Source organism: Trachypithecus francoisi, unplaced genomic scaffold (genome assembly GCF_009764315.1).
Source record: "Trachypithecus francoisi isolate TF-2019V2 unplaced genomic scaffold, Tfra_2.0 Lachesis_group11, whole genome shotgun sequence".
NCBI classification, from domain to species: Eukaryota; Metazoa; Chordata; class Mammalia; order Primates; family Cercopithecidae; genus Trachypithecus; species Trachypithecus francoisi.
In genome coordinates this window covers 79,738,273-79,754,702 of record NW_022681456.1, presented here as the reverse complement: position 1 = coordinate 79,754,702, position 16,430 = coordinate 79,738,273, and the positions used below count along the sequence as shown (strand labels likewise).

The window sequence follows — 16,430 nt, the reverse complement described above, 5'->3', positions numbered from 1 at the left end:
GACCTCCATCTGTATTCTTGTCCCAGGCCCAGAAATGCTAGGGGCCAGGGATTCCTGGGACTCCTCCAGGTCTCCTTGAAATACACAGGCACTGAGTGGTATTTATGCCTTAGTTTCTCCAGCTAGAAAAAGGCCTAGGCTGGGCTGGTTAAGGATTATGATAGAGAGGAGAATGGACATGGAGGTGGATGTATTTTGTGGGATGTGTGTGGTGAGGCAGGAGGGCACAGGAGGTAGATGAGGGCAGAGTGAGGGCAGTGCCCGTGGTGGTGGGCTATGTGGGGCACAATACATAGAGCAGCAGCATGGCCTTGGCAAGGCAATGAGCCCTTCTGAGACTTCGGCTCTCTGTCCATAAAAGTGGGTAATAATCCTTGTGGTAGAGTGGTTAGAATTTGTAAGATATTATGCGTCAAAGTGCCTAGTACGTAGTAGATGCTGAGCAAATGTTAGTTCCCGCTGTCTGCTGATGATTTTCGGTTCTGGATGATTTTGGCATGACTCTTCACTTCCTCAGGTAGTTTTCACCCCTGTCAGGTTGGAGGTGATTCTGTATTACCCCCCTGTATTCTTACCTCCTTCTGCTTAGACCCCTTCCAACACCCCAAAATGTGGAAAGTGTTTGCCCCTGTGGCCTTCCAATGAGGCCAACAGAGTGACAGGGACAGAGCTAGGATCAGGCACTTTTTGTTGGAGGGGGAAACTAGAGGGACTAGTTGCTGCAAAGCAATTTAAATGCAAATGTTTCCATAGAGAAACTAGAAATGACTGAAGGCGAAGGAGCTGTATTCTGAGTTGAGAGGCTACTCATGTAGCCTCAAATTCTGGCCAGCACTTCTGTCCCCGGGGTCTTTCTGTTTTGGCTGTCAAGCCTGGGCCATGCCTCAGTGTTGCCAGTCTGTTCCTGGTACAGGTTTCCTGGGGAAAGACACGGCTCGTATAGAATCATGGAATCCTAGATGCCAGAACCAGACCAGATTCTGGCAATTAGTCCAATACTTACAAGTCATAGATGAGCAAACTGAGGAATAGGGAGGGAAAGATGACAATGAAGATCTCCCCTAAAATATATGGCAGATTTGGGACTAGAACCCAAGTTTCTTGGTCATCACTCTAGGGCTGTTTCCACTCCCGTAAACTTCTGCTACTTGGGAGCCCTGTTATTTTCCTGTGCTTCATGGAGAATAGAAAGTCTTGGGCCGGTGAATTCACTTGAAGTCATTATTCATTTCCCTATACCTGAGGGTAGCACCTTGGAGAAGACAGCTCATCTCTTTCCCGGCTGAGTGTTTGAAAGTCTTGCCTAGCAAGAAATTCTTTGATATTTAACCTATCATCAGGGCTACAGTTTTACCAGCAGATTTCCCTTCCTTCAGCCTGCAGTTTCTGCTCTTTTGCAGCTGTTGTGTGTGCATGTATTTGAGAACAGGAAAATCTTACACATTTTAAAACTTAAAAGGACTTCAGAGAGAGAAACACATTAGAGTAGATATGGTAGATTCTCTTTCCTTAGTGAATTTTCAGGACTTGGAGTACCAGATATATTGTGGAGAAGCCATCTGTGTGAATTGCCAGAGGATATGGGACACCTCTCCAGAGTGTGTTTTTCAGTCTCATTACCTCTTGGATAAGGAAGGCACTGAAGGAAATACACCCTGTCCCTTCCTCAGGGATGGGGACCCTCCAGTCCAACACTAGGCTATGCTGCTCTTCATGAACATGCCCTGTCCACCCACCTCCCCTCTTCACCCTCACCCCCACTGTCATTCTTACCCAGGCATCTTGATCTATCTTCCTGCTTGGCTGTGGGGGCTGCTGGGATTACCACAGCACGCAGGCTTCTAATTAAACTAATTAATCATGCCTGCTCCTTTATGCAGCATCCTTACTGTTCCCCAAGCACTGTACTGAGAGAGGGAGGAGACTGAGGCCCAACACAAGAGGACCCATGTGAATTCCAGGCCCCTCTTCCGTGGCCTGCAGTGGTGTTTGTTCCTCTCGCTGCAAAGCTTTGTAATTAGCACTTTTATACATCTTTACCTGCATCTGTGTGCTGCCCACCCACATGTGATTTAGCATCCAGACTTGGAGAGAATGGGTTTTGCTGCCACTAGGAAAGTGGTTCTTTCCTGCCTTCTGCTTCTGTGCCCTTCACATAGTCCTGATGAGGGGGTCAGGGTCAATGATAATGGAGCTGGATATGCCACATTGCCTTCCTGGAGCCAAACCAAGTGAGGGAGGAAGAGGAGGGGTGTGATTTGGAATCCTGTTCACTTATAACCTCAGGGCCTCAGAGGGCCTGGGAACTATGCAAAGAGGAACAGGGTATCACAGACAAATGCCTTACCTGAGGTTCTCATCTCTTGGCCCCATCTCTTCCAGGTGGTGGAGGAGTCATCCTTCCTGACCCTGGACATGCTGGAGTCCTGTTTCCCTTATGTCTTGCTTCGAAATGCCTATCGGGAGGTGTCCCGGGCCTTCCACCTGAACCGAGTGCCTGCCAGTACCCACTGAAGAGCCCTTCAGACCTTCCTAAACCCTTGCCATAGTGGAAGCTGTGGTCACTTTCTCAAGGGGTGGGGTCACTAAGGAGATGGTCAGAAGCCAGAGTTGATGAACAGATCTGTGGAAGAACAATCCAGGGCTGAGAAATCGTAGAGCAGTAAGGCAGGCTAGGGGCATGGAGGACAGTTTATGGAAAAAGTTAGGGTGTGGGGCCACTTGTGTGAATTTTACAATGAAAAAAGGAGTAATGTACAAGTATATTTTCTATCTTCTGGTGACTTGAGCTTGAGCTCTGACAGGCATGGGCCTCTCCGACCTTCATCACTATTCTTAGGATAATGCTGGTGGGCAGAGATGATCAATCATCATATTAAACCATAATGAGCTTATAATCCTCCCACTGGAGTTGCTATTGTCTCCTGCACATTCATTAGGACCATTATCTTCTCTCTTCGTTTTTCAAATGTGTTCAGCAAACATTCAGCCTGCCCCTACTGCAGAGTAGCAGCAAAGGAGCCCCTCTTTTCCTTTGTGGGGCTCTTCGAGGAGTCATTGGGTCTCTTTCTTTGCCCCCAGCTTGACTGCCTTTCCTCCTGGGGCAAGGAGGAAGTGCCCTTCAGAGATGTTCACTGCCCACCTGCTCTACTACATTGTTACAAGTTCTCTCTTGCTTTAACCCCTCCTGCTTTGCTATCTCCACAACCCAGAGCAGAGGGTCAGTTAGTCTCCGGCAATTCTAGGTCACATGACAACTGATTGGACCAGACTCAGGTGGGGTTTCCCTCCTGTACCCTTTGGGGTTACTCTGCCTTTTACTGGGAGGGACTAATTTAACCCCCAAATCCTTTTGTCAGCCTGGGTACAGCTGTTGCTCCAGACAGGGATTTCTCTTCTGGATCTTGAATTTCACAGACCTCATTAGGCTGTATGGCCCTGAGAGTGGGTATCCTTGAGGGAGTACAAGCTGTTTTAACTTAGCCCTTTTCTGCGCTAATTAGAATTTCAAGTGTCACAGAGCCTGGGGCATTCAAGATAGCACTAAACTAGGTTTACTTAACTCCTTGGCAGGAAATAGTGGCCCCCATGCATCACTTCTGTGCACCCACTGCCAGGAAGAAGTGGAGAAACAGATCATATATGTCACAGGTCTAGAGTGGTTGGAATTGATAAATATAATTAGCTAGTTGATTAATTAGGGTCATGTCCATACTTTCATAATGAAAGGAAAGCAATTGTTGGTTTTCAGCAAAAACCATTCAGACTTCATTAAGCCTATTTGATAGCTATTTTGGGGTTTTGTACATGTGTTTGCTTTTTATTTCTTGAGACCCAGGCTTAGTCAATACTTTCTTAACTTGGCACCCATAATCAGCACACAAATTTTTCTTAGCAACAATTGTCTGCTCTTTAGGATGGAAGCGATAGAGAATCCTGCTTCGTGCATCAGCTAGTCCTCCTTCCTTGCTATGGGAAGGACCTTATGTTCTAAAGAGTGATTCAGTGTCAGTCTTGTGAGACTGAGAGTAAAGTTGATGAGGAAGAGAAGGCTCAGAAGTATCTGAACAACTACTCTATATGCTTATATTTTTCTGCTTCAGGGGATAGAGATCCCTCCTCCATCTGCATGTAGAACTGCTTAAGAGGAGCCTCCCAGAGGACAGCAAGATAAGTTGCTGCAGGGGGATGGAGGACAGACAGAACGCCTTTTTTTAAAACTGAAAATTTTATTGAGATAGTTAATCCACCTGTGCTTGTAAGAAATAATACAGAGAAATTCTGTTTTCCTTTACGCAGTTTCCCTGAATGGTAACATCTAGCAAAACTATAGTACACTGCCACAACCAGGATCACTGACATTGATATAATCTACTGATCTTGTTCAGATTTCCTTCCCCAGTTTTGCTTATGTTCATTTCTGTGTGTGTGTTCGTGTGTTTGTGTTATCTATTTCTATAGAGCTTTATCATGTACAGGTTTGTGTATCTGCCACTACAGTGAAGATACAGAATAGACCGGGCGCAGTGGCTCATGCCTGTAATCCCATCTCTTTAGGAGGCCAAGGCAGGTGGATCACCTGAGGTCAGGGGTTTGAGAGCAGCCTGGCCAACATAGTGAAACACCGTCTCTACTAAAAATATAAAAACTAGCTGGGTGTGGTGGCACGTGCCTGTAGTCCCACTACTCAGGAGGCTGAGGCAGGAGAATCACTTGATCCTGGGAGGTGGAGGTTGCAGTAAGCCGAGATCCTGCCACAGCACTCCAAGCTGGGTGACAGAGCGAGACTCTGTCTCAAAAAATAAATAATAATTTGAAAAAAGATACAGAACAGTTCCATTACCACAAGGATCCCTTGTATTGCTCTTTTATAGCCATGCCTGCTTCCCCTCCTACAACCCCCTTCCCCATCTCTAGCCCCTGATAACACAGATATATTCTCTATTTCTAAAATTTTGTAATTTGATATATCTTTTTGTAAACATATAATTATACACACATATTTCCCTACCACTTATACTTTTTCAAAGTGCTTTGACATCCTTATAGCAATTCTGCAAGGTAGCCAGGAAGGTTTTCCTATTTCAGGTCAGAAAACAGATTTAGAAATATTAAATGACTGAATGAAGGTCACATGTTTAGCAGTAGAACTAGGACTGGGACCCAAGTCTGATGTTCAGTCCTAGACCTTTTCTACCTGCCCGGTCTGCCTCTTCACAAGGGAAGACTTGGTTTTTAGAATCCAGAGACCTTAGAAGGAGCAAATTGGAGAAGGTGAGGACAGGATGGCCTTTACCACCGGAAGCAAAAAGTGAACGTCTAGAGGTGAAGGGACAGAGAAGTAACAGGACCCATCAGTATTTCAGGCAATTTGCTTCCTTTATCAGGAGCGTCTCTGTCCTCTTACAACTTGGGGCACAATAAGTTGTTTCCCACACAATAAGTTGTGTCCCAGTTGTAAGTTTGCTTTACTTAGGCCCAAAGGAAGTAAAGAATGGATATCAGAAATCTCACCCCATTTGTTTTGTCTTACAGGCACAGAGTAGGTTCTAGCCTCAGCATTTTCATTAATGCAGTGTTTTCATTAAAATCTCCATTAACTTGTTTGCAGCAATAAGATGGAATTATCCCTCCCACAAGGCCTGGGGCAAGATACTTGCAGAAATGCTCCGTTTTGTTTGGACAGTAGAAACACTGCCTCCCCTGCCATGGTGTTCAATCCAGTTGGCAGGTGGGCCAACTTCAAAGTGCAGAAGGAGCTGAGTGTGGTGGCTCACCCCTGTGATCCCAGCACTTTGGGAGGCAGGTGGATCGCTTGAACTCAGGAGTTTGAGACCACTCTGGGCAACATAGTGAAACCCTGTCTCTACAAAAATACAAAAAATTAGCTGGGCATGGTGGCTGTTGCCTGTAATCCCAACACTCTGAGAGGCCGAGGTCAGTGGATCCCTTGAGCTCAGGAGGTTGAGACCAGCCTGGCCAACATGGCGAACTCCGTCTCTACAAAAAAAAATACAAAAACTAGCTGGGCATAGTGGCTCTCACCTGTAGTCCCAGCTACTTGGAAGGCTGAGTTGGGGAGGATCGCTTGAGTCCAGGAGGCAGAGGTTGCAGTGAGCCAAGATGATGCCATTGCACTCCAGTCTGGGCAACAGAGCGAGAGCCTGTCTCAAAAAAACAAAAAACAAAAAAACAAAAAAACAAAAAAAAAATAAGGTGCATAAGGTCCAGGGCCTGGGCAAGGGGATGATGCTCTGAAGCACTTTGCTTTGCAGGAAGGGAACAACTGTGCTGTGAACACGAGGGTCCAGGAGGGAGGAGGTCCCAGCTAGGGACAAGGCTTCCTTCACCTTAGGTCCTCATACTTATATCAGTTCTTCTCCAACAAAGTTTGACTTTGAGAAGAAGCTGGCACATGGCTGAAATGCACTCACGCGGTTGGGGGAAGAGTGTTCTTCCAGTCCTCCTCCCCACAGGGCCTCCTGCTTCTCCTAAGTACCTGTCATCAAAGGAGATGAAGATGAATCCCCCTTCAGCCCCCACACCTCAATGAGTTGTCAAGTACTCTCCCTCCCACTTGAATAGGAAGCAGGAGCAGCAGGCCAGGTTGCAGGTTGAGGAAGTCAGAAGTTAACTTGAGCTGAGTTTGCAGCTCTGGAGAGATTGAGGAGCAGACTTTTCTCTTGTCACTTTGGAAGGAGAGGATTGTGAGGCTGCCCCTTTAAATAGCATTCCCGTAGGAGGCAGATCACATCCATCCGTCACCTGCTGCCAAAGCATCATTTTTGGTCTCTATCAAACTCAAAGCTTGTTGGAAAGGATTGTGGGGTTAGGGGAGTGAGGAGGCAGAGCCTTCTAGGGGTAGGGGGCAGTTTAGAAGCTGAAAAGGAGAGGAATGAGAAGGAGCCTGGGAATGGTGGGGGTTGGGGACAAAAGGAAAAGACAGGGAGATAATAGTTGTCTTTTGAACCTCTGAGTGGAACAAGTATACCCTATTCTTATCTCTTTAGGGATGCAGCAAGGCAGAAATGGGATTGTATTGCAACAAGAGGAATGAGGTTGAGACTAAACACCAGGACTGGTGACTAAAGAAAGTGAAAGACAGCCACAGAGTGAAAAAGGCTGGTAGACTTGGCTCTGGTTTTATCACTTACTCTCTGTGGGACTGTATAATTTTTCTGGGTTAGTTTAGTTCTCATTTATTTTTATTTTTGCTTTTTCCATCAAACTGTATTGTCTATGAAGTTTTCCCATTTATTAAATGAAGGGGGTTAGAGTAGATGAACTCTAATGTCTCTTTCATGAATAACTTTGTGTGTGTGTGTGTGTGTGTGTGTGTGTGAATTAGCCTTAAAATAAGTCAGGAGCAGGGGGTCTTGGGAAAGCAGGATGTGCCACTATGTTAACAAGAAATGCTGAGAGATCCCTGTGGATGTACATCTTGCCTCTTTCCCACCTGTTCTAGTTTAAAGACCTGCCTAAATTTGGAGACTCCTTAGTTCTAATCCTAATTTACTAATTAGAACTCTTTAGCACCATCCTAATTTGCAATTCTTTTGTAGTTTCCAGCCCATTTCATTTTCAGTTGATAAGGAGGAGATTACTCCCAAATTTTCAGAAATGGGCTGTGTAGTAGGAGTGTGACTAGGGTCTCAGATGCAGCCAGTTTTGACTGGGTCTGCTCTTCCAGCAAGAAGGGAAAAGAGGGATGTGTGCTAAAGGTAGATGGACAGAGGGTGGGAAGTCCCATTATTCTTTCCACTTTTTCTCCATCTCTGACTCTGCCATCTCTTTCTGCCTCTGTACTTTCTGGGAGCTGGTTCTGCTGATACTTCTGCTGAATCTAAATGCTGACCTAACTTGGCAATTCTTTTATGTTAGGAGTCTTAGCTGTGACAGTCCATCTGCTTCTTCGCCCTTCCATTTCACTTCTTTTCTCCTTCTTTGACTGGGAGAGGGGGAGCCTCCACTCAGCATTTAGAACAGAGTAAATACCTTCTCCTGATCACTCCTCCTTCCAACCTCCAGAATTTTTTTGAAATTAAATTTTACATTCTGGGATCCTGGATTAGTGGCCTGTTTTGGATTCAGCAGTTAGTGAATATATCTCCACTTTCTGTTGACATAGGAGTTTCCCCAGTGCCAAAGCCAGTGGTCATTAAGGGGGAGAACAATATTGAGCAAGAGAGGTGGTTCCTGCAAGAGTCCTAGGTAGGACTCGGTTGGATGGAGGAGGCTTTGCCCTTTTACAAGGTCTTGAGTTCAAATTCCAGTTCACTCCTTCCACAAATGTTTATTAATCAGCTAGGTTGTTTTGTGCTGGGCCTTTACCTCCTAGATTTCTTTCTCCTCTCTAGTTGTGCAGAATAGAAGAAATGAGCTGGAAGTGCTTCAGGAGGGGTTTTGATATCAGGAATGCTTTCCTAGCTGTGTAGAGTTATTACCTAGTCAAAGATGTTAGGCCGGGCGCGGTGGCTCACACCTGTAATCCCACCACTTTGGGAGGCCGAGGCTGGCAGATCATGGGGTCAGGAGTTCGAGACCAGCCTGGCCAATATGGTGAAAGCCCATCTCTACTAAAAAATACAAAAGTTAGCCAGCGTGGTGGCCTGCACCTGTAGTCCCAGCTACTTGCGAGGCTGAGGCAGGAGAATCGTGGGAACTGGGGAGGCGAAGGTTGCAGTGAGCTGAAGCTGAGATTGCGCCACTGCATTCCAGCCTGGGTTACAGAGACGCCTTCTCAAAAAAAAAAAAAAAAAAAAAAAAAAGGAAGATGTGGTGCTGCCTGCTCTGGAGAGCTTTGAACTTGGAAGAAATTCCTGTATGCTAGGCAGGCAGGTAGAAGCACCACTGGGAAGGCCATAGTCTTGGAGAAAGGTGGGGAAGATCAAGCTGAGGGACCTGAGGCCAAGCGTGGGATGTCATCACAGCTCACGGCACACCCTGAACTTTTCCAAGACAGGAGCACAGATGGGGTCTGCTTTGACTGGGTTCCGAGTCCAGGTCTAGCCGGGAAAGATGTGTGCTCATCCCCTACCCCGCCCTCACACATGGGACACGCAGGCAGCGAGGCACACGTGGATACATAGAACCACACGCACATACACAGAAACTCAAAACACACGGAGAGAACCCACACAACCACCCACACCCAAGTCCTGCCCGCCGCCTCCGCTGCACTCTGTAAACACGCACTCACATCCGCCAGTACAGGGCACACGCAGCCACTCGTCCCCGGCGCCTGTGTGCGTGCGCTCGCCCTTGGGCGCTTCTGTCTGTGTGTGCCCCCGGCTTCCAATCGTTCCTTTGGGAGGGGGAGGAGTGGCTGCGAGGAGTGAGAGACTGGCGGGCAGGCTGAGGAGAAGGGAGGGAGAGCAGAGGGAGGGGGGAACCCGGCCGGGGGAGGAGGAGAGAGGCAAGGAGGCGGCTCTGGCAGCGCGCGGCGGCGGCGGCGGTAGCGGCAGCAGCAGCGGCGGTGCGGAGAGCTTGGACCGGGAGCCCAAAGCTCGGCTGGGCAGCGGGAGAGGAGGAGCCGCAGGAGCTGCAGCTCTGCCAGCTCGGGCCGAGCCTAGAGACACCGGCCTGGCTGGTCCACGCCAGCCGCAGGTGGGAAGGGCCTGGGATGGGGGGTGAGGGTCTCTTGGCTGGGACTGAAGCTGAGCTGAGATGCTGTCTCCTCTCTCTGTTCCGTAGACCGTGGCTGAGCATGGAGCTGTCCCCCCGCAGTCCTCCAGAGATGCTGGAGGAGTCGGATTGCCCGTCACCCCTGGAGCTGAAGTCAGCTCCCAGCAAGAAGATGTGGATTAAGCTTCGGTCTCTGTAAGTCCCCGGCCCAGGAATGGGGGGAAGGGACCTTAGGGAGCCTGAGCGGGAGGAGGGGGGGGGTAACTGGAGCGGGGCTGTGGGCTGGTAGATTCTATTTGGCACACATGTTGGCAGGTGCGAGGAAGCATGGCCCTGACACGCGTGGCCAGGCCACATGTGCAAGGCATGTGCAGAGCAAGCCGGCCGGTTGGAGCGGGTTTAGGAGTTGCAAAGATAACGATGTGCCTGTGCCTGTGGACCCCAGGCTGACACACGCAGCGCTTAGAGGCAGCACAGTATATGCAGTGTGGCAGGGCTGCAGGAGGGCAGCAGAGGTGCCAGGCTGACTCACACGTATCCATGTGCAGAGTTGTGCAGATGTGAGCCACATGACATGTGTGTGCATGAGTGACCGTGGGTCACAGAGGTATGTGGAGTCATTGCACACAGCTGTAGATCCACTGCATGGGAATACTTGTGCCAACCTGTGGGTCATATATGTCTCAGTTGGGATTGGCAGTTTCTGCCTCCTGCACAGGGAGTGGGGTGGGGGGCACCCCATGTCTGAGCTGCTCATCTCTTGGGACCTGGAAACTCGTCCCAATGATGAGGGGACCCACCTGGAAGCTGAAGGAGGTGATGATGGTGAAGAAATATTAATTGACAAAGGCAAGTTAACTGGCTTAATCAAAGCCTTTTTGTTTATATAGGGTCTTCCAGGATCTCCAAGCACATTTGGGCATCTTTTCCTATTGTTGCAGTATGAGGGCATGTGGGGAGGAATAAATGGGAGAAGGAAGAACTCAGGTAGCTCATACTCCAGTCCTGGGGAGGAAAGGAACTTTTTCCCTGCTCCTTAGAAAAAAAAGAGGATTGGGTCAAAGACAAGCCATGCACCATGTTTATCTCCTAGTCAGCTGCTGTCATCGGGAAATCTCCACAGTCTGTTGATTCTTAATCAGGGAACAAGAGAAGATGTCCCTCTCTCTGAGATGAATCCATGGCCCTAGGAAAGAGGAAACAGATAGGAGACTATGGATGTTTAGAGAGGAAACACAGTAAACATAGCCCTGAACCCAGTTCCTCCCCAATATTCTCCATAGTGAGCACCAAAGCTTTCTATTTCTGGGTTCTGGGAGAGGGAGAGATGGGGGTAGGGGATGGATAGATGCTTATATTGTATTGTCCTTTAAATACTTCACCTATGGTGATAAGATGACACTTTTCTATGGCAGGTGGGTCTGATTTATACACTAGCTACTTGGAGAGGCCTTAGGGAGAACTGAGGCATAGTGGGCAACAAGGCTTGGAATCCAAATGTGCTTCTCAGTCCCCCTCCTTGGCTGCCTCTGGCCAATCCAATTTGCTGGGCTCTATGAAGCGCAGCCTTGGAATGAGTTCTGGGATGAAGAAATGGAAAACCAGATTGAATTGATTTTTGTTGGGAGGAGCACTGTGTGATGCTTTTGTTCGGAGGAGCACTGTGTGATTCTTGATAGAAAATGACGCTCTGTTAATGGTAAATGAGCTGGAAAAAGGGAAAGTAAGGAAGTAGTTGAAAGGTAAAGAAGGGCCCCAGGTCCATAAATGGGAGAATTCAGGATGGTTCCCCTAACATTAGTGGCTCATCATACTTACCTTGCCTCTATTCCAGGTAACAGGGCCCTGCAAAAGAGTGGGTGTTACTAGTTTCTCTATCTCCCACACATTTCTAACCAAAAGCCTTTCCTGAAAATGAATTGCTGTTTCTTCCTTTAGTGTGAGAAGTGCTCAGTGGTGAGAGAACAGGATTCCCAGAAGGAGGCATGAAACCTGGGAAGAGAAGGGAGTAGAGGCAGCTTTCCCTCCGGAGTGCCTTAGCTGAGATGTCCTTACATGAGATTAGGGTGGACAAGGATCCCTGTTGTTATTGATTAGATCATTCTGGTCTTCACTCACTTTAGCAGTCTGATCCTTAAGAATACTAGCTTTGTACAATAATCTATTTTTACAGGTAAAAAGTAAAGCTAGTTACATGTAATATAACTTACCCAAAAAAGTACAATCTCCTGATTATTAATTGGCAGGGATAGATTCCCAGTCTCACGTTCTTAAAGCAGAGAAAGACCTTGATATCAAGGTAGATCCCAACTTGATCTACGTTCATGGCCTACTGGATTTTGCCTTTTTGAATACTGGGGAGGCTTTGACTATCAGATGAAGGGAAATAAAAGGATTTAGGGCTTTGCTGAGTAAGAGGTGGGAGTTTCCCAACTTATGTTTTCTGAAGAGGTGAGAAAGGAGGTGTTCCCCCTTTTAAGTGGAAATAAAGATCCCCCTGCCCCTTTGGTTAAGGTGGAAAGGGGTTGCTAAGTCTGGAAATAGGAAATAGACATGATTTATATCTTAGGACTGGGTACTGCTTGGAAATGGAAACATGGCATATATCCTTGTATGTATTTATCTAACTATCTATCTAGATTCTTCTACTCAACACATCCTATTTTCACCCCTTTACCCTTCTCATTTCTAATTAGGACATCCAAACTTTCTTCAGAGAGACTAGGCCTGCTGTTTTTGACTCTGGATAAAAAGCCCACACTAATATAATCGTGCAGGGCAATTTTTTGTTGGGAAGAGCATCCAAGAATTCTGTTTCCCACACGAAGACCCTGTCAAAAATAAATTCAGAATCTAATCTGGATCATATGAACTGAAGAGAGTCTCTTAACTGTGTGATTTTACCCCTATCTTCAGGACAATTTCCCTAATTAAGCAGACTCATAAACTGAGGCATAAGAGAGGGTGAAAGAGGCCATCTGGAGATGATGAGTTGGCCAGGATGATTTTCAGCATTTTTAACCCTAAGAGGAAGTGTTTGACTTGGCTGTCCGCCCTTCTCTGAGATCAGAGGGCGTTAGGGAACGGGAAGAAGACCAGAAGAGGTAGAAATAATTTCCTATGTCTTTTGTGAATCGAGAAAAATGATGAGCAGAACTTGGTTTGCCATCCTCAGCTCATTTATTCATCCAACAACTATTTCTTGAGTACCTTCTATGGACCAGGTGGCATGCTGGATGCCGAGGATACAGTCAGTGGTGGATGAAACAGACATAGTCCCTGTTCCTACAGAGCTTGTAATCTGCTTCAACTCCATCAAGTGGTGTGGAGAGTTGGGAGGCTCTGTATTTCCTGTTTTGCTACACCCACCCAACTGATGAAATTCTACCACTCTGGGTTTCTGCCTTATTTTTTTCTTTAGGGGGTTATATACATAGGAAAAGCATAAATATGCATTCTCTTTTTCTCAGGATGGTACAAACATCACTCTCTTTTCTCTGCTCCAGTTTATCTTGGAATTTTACATTTTACAGATAGAACTTCCCCCTTCCTTTGGGACAGTGTAGACATAGTCCCTTTCTCTTCTTCTTTCCCCACATGATGCACACTTGGGACCCTCAAAGTCTAGGCTCAATGTTCTATGCTGTGGTTCAAGGTCATTATAGATGAGCTGGAGCAGGGACCCCAGTGGGGATTATTTTTGCTTATCTTTGTTTCATCAGAGTCTAGTGTGATACCTTGAACATAACAGGCACTCAATAAATGCTGTTAAATAAAGGAATGAACAAATGAAATAGTGAATATATGTATATATGTCACGAGGTCCAGTTCTGTCTCTGATTCTGTGGTGTGTGTGTACCTCTGTGTTTGTTGAGTGGTGGGGGGAGGAGTAGGAAATGGAGGTGGAGGAAAGGGAGAAGACGATGATGTTGTTTTTTTGAGAGAGTGATGCTTAAAAAGTATGGGGTTTGGGGACCTCAGGACAGAGCCTGGAACTGAAGGAGTTACAGAGAGGATCCAGAAACTGTGGCGTTTGGATTGTGTAAGATATGTTAGGATGAAATTGTGAATGCCTGCCTGACACGTATACATATGTGTTTGGGTAAAGGTTGATAGGTATGCTGGGGACAGAGCTCCATGAAGATGTGTCTGTTTTTTTTTAAGTGGCATGTGTAATAATAAATGTGTTGGGAAGGTGTGCACTTACCTGAATACCTGAAATTGTCCTAGTTATGAGATGATGTATGTGTGTATGTAGGTAATGGGATAATACCTATGTGTGATCTTGTGTATGTATTTGTGACACTCAGATTTTTTGACATTCCTGGGGAGATCCAGTGGATGGGAGGAAGAAGCTGAGGTTGGATGCCTCATTGATTTAACCCTGCCTTTTGCCCTCTTTTTGTATATGCCCCATGGAGTGATCTTCTATGGCTCTTACCAGTTTTGAAAATCATGCTGCCATTTTCCTTTTTCTGTCTGTGGATGTGGAGCTGCTGTGAAGATTGCAGCATAAACTATGGTTCCCTGGACCTCTGGAGAAAAAGGAGTGTCATTGTTCTCATGCCTTGGTAGGGATAGTTTTTGGTGCTGTCCTCACTGGATTAGTCCTTCCTCCTCTGCTTCCAGCCATGGCAAAGGGAATCTCTCCTTCCTCTGTTTCATACTCCCCTTTTCCATCAAATGTCTTCTGTCTCTATTTCCTCCATCAACTTTGTCTTGAATGAGGACTGTGTGGTATCTCTGGGAAGGTAGAGGGTAGAAAATTCCTGTCTTAAGTTGAAGGGAAGGTGCAAAGGTAGGGGATCAAATTCAGCCCCAAGGAAGAACTTGACAAACCTCTGGTCAGGATAGGTGCCTGGAGGGAGGGAAACAGGGAGGCAGAGTGGTGGCAGTGGAAGGGCACGGGGAATAACGGGAGACTTGAGTTCCTGTTCACATTCTGTTCTAACAATTACAACTGTGTACTCTTTAAGTCACATAGTCTCTCTGAGTCTCAGTTCTTCATTTAATATCATTATGTAAAAGTAACTTTTAAATGATAAAGGCTGAAGGTCTTTTTCAGCATGGGAGAGCTTGTTTTGTGAAGAGGCAGGGGAATGGGAACGGATGGGCAAATATTGGCTGGGCTGAGGGAGACAAAGATTCAAGAGGTAGGAATATGAATTACCTAATAGATTTGAGCTGTGATTGAAGGAGTTTTGTTGATGGTTATCTGGAAGGAGAGAAGGCACGTGTCTGAGCTTAGAGACCAGAAGGATAGGTGGGGCTAGAGGAGGGCAATATTATGAAGGATGTGGGCCACTGAGGTCAAAAGAAAGGAGAGGAACTTCCTCCTTATCATCTTTTCCCAATGGTCAAACTGGAAGTGGATGGAGCAATTGCAGTTCTGAGACACGGCGAGTGTGGGAAGCCTAGGGGCTGCCATAGGTGGGTTCTATGAACATTGGGGAATTCCCTTCTGACATTTATCCCAAGTCCCTAGGCTTGAGGGTATTATCAGGTATACCACATCCTATTTTAGAAAATTACTAAAGTCTCTTAGAATCCAAACTTCACTCTGCTTGTCCAGGAGCCTCAGGAGGTGGTTTGAAAAAAGACAGAGGATTCCACATATGAGGTTGCATCTACTACTTTTGCCCAGAGGAAGGTGAAGGAGGTTGGGGATGCATGGGACTAGAAGGCCAGGTGAGATGCTCAGCAGGAAAGAAGCCTGCACATCTATAACTACACTCTGCCAGGAAGTTCCTGAAATCAAAGGAATGGTAGCCTTCCTAGCTCCCATATTCCACCGACCTTTAAAAAAAATCTTTCTGCCACCTTCAGACTGGGATGGAGGAGCAGAAAACCTTGAAAACAGGTCTTCCCTCTCGTTTTGAGTCTTTAAAGGAATTCTTGAGGCTTTGTGTCCAACTCCTCTGCTCTCTCTCATTTTCGCTTCTTTGATTCTTCCATCTTCTCCTTTGCCTCATCTTTCTCTGCGTTCTCTTTTGCTGTGAGGCTCCCTTTTGCTCTTCTCCCTTGTCCCACTTCCTCTCTCTGTCCCATTCCCTTTGACTTAGCCTTTCACTCTTGCCATCAGTACTTCTCCTCCCTCATCTTGGCTAGGGGTCAGAAAATCCCTGTAGCTCCCTCACCTCACTGAGGGGTTACTGTGGTAATGGTGCAGGATAAGCTTGCAATAGGTGCCCTCTGGGGCCTTATGAGTCCAGCCCCGACTCCTATCTTCTGCAAGGCGTGTCTTTTGCCTTCTCAGTGACCTCATCCTCCTAGTCCCTCTGGGGAGGAAGCCAAGTAATTGCCTTTGAATCTCAAGGGGCTGATTTTTCTCAGGTACGGAAGTTGAGTAGCTATTTTCCAACTCTTTTCAGGATAGCAGCAGAGAAAGAGGGACAAAAGCAGGGCAGCAGGTGGGGTGGAGGTGAGACAACTGGGGAGACTGGAAGTTGTTAGATAATAAAATTGTCCCCTAAGGGAGCAAGACTACATGGTCTAAGAGAACTGTGGGACCATTCCTCCCTTCTTTTGGGAAGGGGCATAGATGGGAATTGAGCAGGGAAAAAAAGGGTGACTGAGAAGGGAAAAGGATAAAATCAACTTGTTATCCATTCAATGCAGGGAGGTCCCTGGTGCCCCTGCTCTTGCCCCTCTGCCCCAGCATCCCCCACTCCTGCAACTGCTCCTCTCCCCTCAGCTGGGGTTGCCTGTGTGGAGCTTATTGCTGTCTGAGAAGAAAACAGCAGGTTCAGATTCCACTTCAGCACTCAGACCTGGCAAAGGTGCACTGAGGGAGCTGTGTTGGGGTT

General features: G+C 46.9%; 2 protein-coding genes across 11 annotated transcripts in view; both read left to right on the top strand.

Moving 5' to 3' along the window:
- The window catches only part of NCKAP1L (NCK associated protein 1 like), a 47,898-nt gene extending 44,996 nt beyond the window's left edge, over positions 1-2,902 (top strand). For all 6 annotated transcript variants that reach the window (XM_033221799.1, XM_033221797.1, XM_033221798.1 and 3 more), the window contains one exon: positions 2,383-2,902. In XM_033221799.1, the coding sequence (XP_033077690.1) occupies positions 2,383-2,514 (132 nt within the window). In that variant the 3' untranslated portion in view covers positions 2,515-2,902. The remainder of the gene's footprint in view (positions 1-2,382) is intronic.
- Positions 2,903-8,714: 5,812 nt separating this feature from the next.
- Positions 8,715-16,430, top strand: part of PDE1B (phosphodiesterase 1B) — a 31,289-nt gene continuing 23,573 nt past the window's right edge. The window contains exons 1-2 of one of the 5 annotated variants that reach the window (XM_033221788.1): positions 8,715-9,606; positions 9,694-9,819. In XM_033221788.1, the coding sequence (XP_033077679.1) occupies positions 9,707-9,819 (113 nt within the window). In that variant the 5' untranslated portion in view covers positions 8,715-9,606; positions 9,694-9,706. The other 4 variants (XM_033221790.1, XR_004439831.1, XR_004439832.1 and 1 more) reach the window with 4 other exon arrangements.